We start from the raw sequence: 3,119 nt of genomic DNA on the forward strand, positions 1-3,119 counted from the left end.
ATCAGTAATTTTTTTTTAAAATGTAAGTATTTTTTCGTAAATGTAAGTAATTTTTTTGGTATATTTGTTTATTTTTTTTATAGATTTAAGTACTCTTTTGGTTTAAAAAATGTTTAGAGACTTAATCATTCAAAATATGAAAGTTCATTTACTTTTTTTCAGACTTTTTTCATTAATTTACCGCATTAACCAGTTGTATAGGTCATAAGAATGTATCTAACATGTTTTAGAAATTCCAATGAGTTATTTAACATGTTTTAAAATGTATAAGGACTTATTTGTTCAAAAACTTGTCCAAGGACTTAATCATTTCAAATACTAAAGTTCATTGAGTTTTTTTAGACTTTTCCCTTAATTTTAATAAGTAAGGGTATGATGGTCATTTCATCGTATATTGATTAATATTGGAAGGTAATAACTACTGTTAATTATGGAGATGAATTAATAAAAACGTTTCATATGAAATGAGGTAAATATTTTTTTTAATATAATTTTTTTACCATTAATATTTTTTATTATTTTTATTAAATTATACTTATTAAATATGACCACTAAATTTCATTACTTCTTATAAATCAGTTTTACATATACATACACGTATGTATGTATGCATACATTTATCAATAAAAATCGACACTCTCAAGTTCTAACTGGATAAAATTGTAGTTTATCAAAAAGACATTATATATAACAATTCACCATGTAAACACTAACCAGATAAAAATTTCATTCTCATTTACCTCGTAAGACAATCGATCCTTGTCATTATTCTTACAAGGTAAGATTCTCAATTCTTATGTCATATTTATTTGATAAGATAGATGACCTTACAAAAAGTTTTCGGATAAACGTTTGATAAACAGATTAATGTAAAACATGATATAAATAATACAACGGAATGAAATTGTTTGGTGTAGAATGATTAAATACAAAACCATATTATTTTTACTGCTCTACTTATTTAATTTGCTTTTAAGCCCCTCATCCTTTATAAATTTACCCTTGAACCTCCATGTTTTTAGAATTGACAAACGCAATCCCTGAAGATTTTTATTAGGCTGATTTCAATCCAACACGACGGAGCCAATATAACTTCAGGTGCAGGCCGGTAATGGCGACCCGCACAGGCACCGGTTATGAAAATACGACGTGTTATCAAACTTCTGCAATTCCCCACCTTGAGGAACCTTTCCACAAAGCCGATTGTAACTCACGTTAAAATACTGCAAATCTAGTCCCGTCAAAGTCGCCGGCAGACTCCCGTATATCTTGTTGTGATTCAAATCCAACGACGTCAAGCTCGCCGGAAACTCTACCTGCGAGAGGTTGAACTCGAAACTGTTCCTCGAAAAGTCAGCTATTTGAATCGTCTTGTTTGTTCCAAAAAACATGCTCAAGTCACCGGTCAGCTGGTTACGAGAGAAATCGATGGTGGTGAAATTTAAGTACCCTAAAGATATGGGTACTGTTCCGGTAAGCTGGTTATGTGACAGGTAAAGATCCGGGACGTTTCCGGTGAACCTTCCGAATGAATCAGGGATGACTCCGGTGAGTTTATTCCGATCTAGGTGAAGGGCATTTAGTTTCGTCAAGGTTGCAAGCTCCGGCGGGATAGAGCCGGTGAGATCATTGAAGGACAAATCAAGGAAATCTAAGTTTTTGAGTTGGCTGAGGAACGAAGGTACAGGACCAGACAAGTTAGTCCAACTTAGTCTGAGCATGGTGAGGTGGGTGAGTTTAGTAATCGCCGATGGGATTTCTCCGGTGAGGTTTGTGAGTTTTCGAAAGACTAAGGTTTGGAGGTAAGGGAGGTCACCGACTTCCTTTGGGATTTGGCCGGAGATGTTGCCGGAAAAGATGGTGAGGGCGATGATACGGCTGGTGTTTGCGTCACATTCCACATTGTACCATTCACAGCAATCCAAAGTCTTTTGCCAAGAGGCCAAGAGGTAGGGGTTTCCAAGGGATTTCTTGATTTGGAAGAGGACTTTTTCGTCATTTTTGTTGCAACGTTGTGAGTGAGAGATGGTGGGGAGAGAGAGCAAAAAGAGGAGAAAGATGGTGGTATTAATGATTAAGACTGACTTATTCATTTTCGCAACTTCTTGTGTGTTTTTGTCTGTGGATTTCCATGTGCATGCATTTATAGATTTTGGAGAGGCAAAAAGGATTACGTCTGTGTAATGTGAAAAGAGGAAAGAAATGAATCATTCATAGATAAATATATATCTACATGTACATATATATATATATATATATATACATATATATATATATAGAAAGTCTAATTAAATAAGAACTAATTAGTTTATGATAATAATGAGGTCTAATTACAAATCAATAGATAAATTATGAAATTTATAATTTTGGTAATTTTGAATTAAAATTWTAATRCAARGACATTTTAGGTATTTTAAAACTCTCCTCTCACCTCTCTCTTCTCTTCTCTTCTCTCTCCGTCCTCCGGCCACCATCATCCGGTGATACCACAGTGGTATCACAATGCATATTATATGTGTTTGAGTATCACACTGAGGGTGCTTGAGTATCACACTGGTCAATCGGAGATATAACACAGTGGTATCACAATGCATCTTATATATGCTTGGATATCACACTGTGTCTTTTGTTTAATAGAGTCAATATTTTTAGGTATCACCGGACGACGGAGGATGGGGGACGGAGAGAGAAGACAAAATACCTAAAATGTACTTGCATTAAAATTTTAATTCAAAATTACCAAAATTATAAATTTCCTAATTTATCTATTGATTTGTGGTTGAGATTGGATCTCACGGTCACCACAAACTAGTCAGTTCTCCCTTGAATGAGCCCCTATACATATACATATACATATACACATGCACATGCACATGCATATCATAGGCGGACCTGGTGTGGTGACATGGGTGGCACGTGCCACCGTATTATTTCGCAGCCGAAGGGTAAAAAATTTAGGTTTGTTAACGGTGCTACCGTATCATTTTAGAAGGTGTTACCGTATTTCCCTGAAATCCAAATAGTGCAACTAAAACCCAAACAAAACAAAGCCCAAATAACCAAAACCATACTTTTTGTAATTATTTTTTGGTATATATTGACCATTTTCAAAAGATGAA

At 34.6% G+C, this 3,119-nt stretch overlaps 1 protein-coding gene across 1 annotated transcript; it reads right to left on the minus strand.

The window, feature by feature from the left end:
• Positions 1 to 779: 779 nt before the first annotated feature.
• LOC112518414 (polygalacturonase inhibitor-like) lies at positions 780 to 2,105 on the minus strand. Its single transcript, XM_025126098.1, has one exon. The coding sequence runs from the start codon at positions 2,091 to 2,093 to the stop codon at positions 1,095 to 1,097; it is 999 nt and encodes a 332-aa protein (XP_024981866.1). The 5' UTR covers positions 2,094 to 2,105; the 3' UTR covers positions 780 to 1,094.
• Between the last annotated feature and the right edge of the window lie 1,014 nt (positions 2,106 to 3,119).

This window comes from Cynara cardunculus (assembly GCF_001531365.2).
Source record: "Cynara cardunculus var. scolymus isolate 2C chromosome LG 9, CcrdV1, whole genome shotgun sequence".
Taxonomy (NCBI): domain Eukaryota; kingdom Viridiplantae; phylum Streptophyta; class Magnoliopsida; order Asterales; family Asteraceae; genus Cynara; species Cynara cardunculus.

Coding starts and splice junctions, on each gene's coding strand:
- LOC112518414 (XM_025126098.1), bottom strand. CDS start 2,093: ATGAATAAGTCAGTCTTAATCATTAATACCACCATCTTTCTCCTCTTT.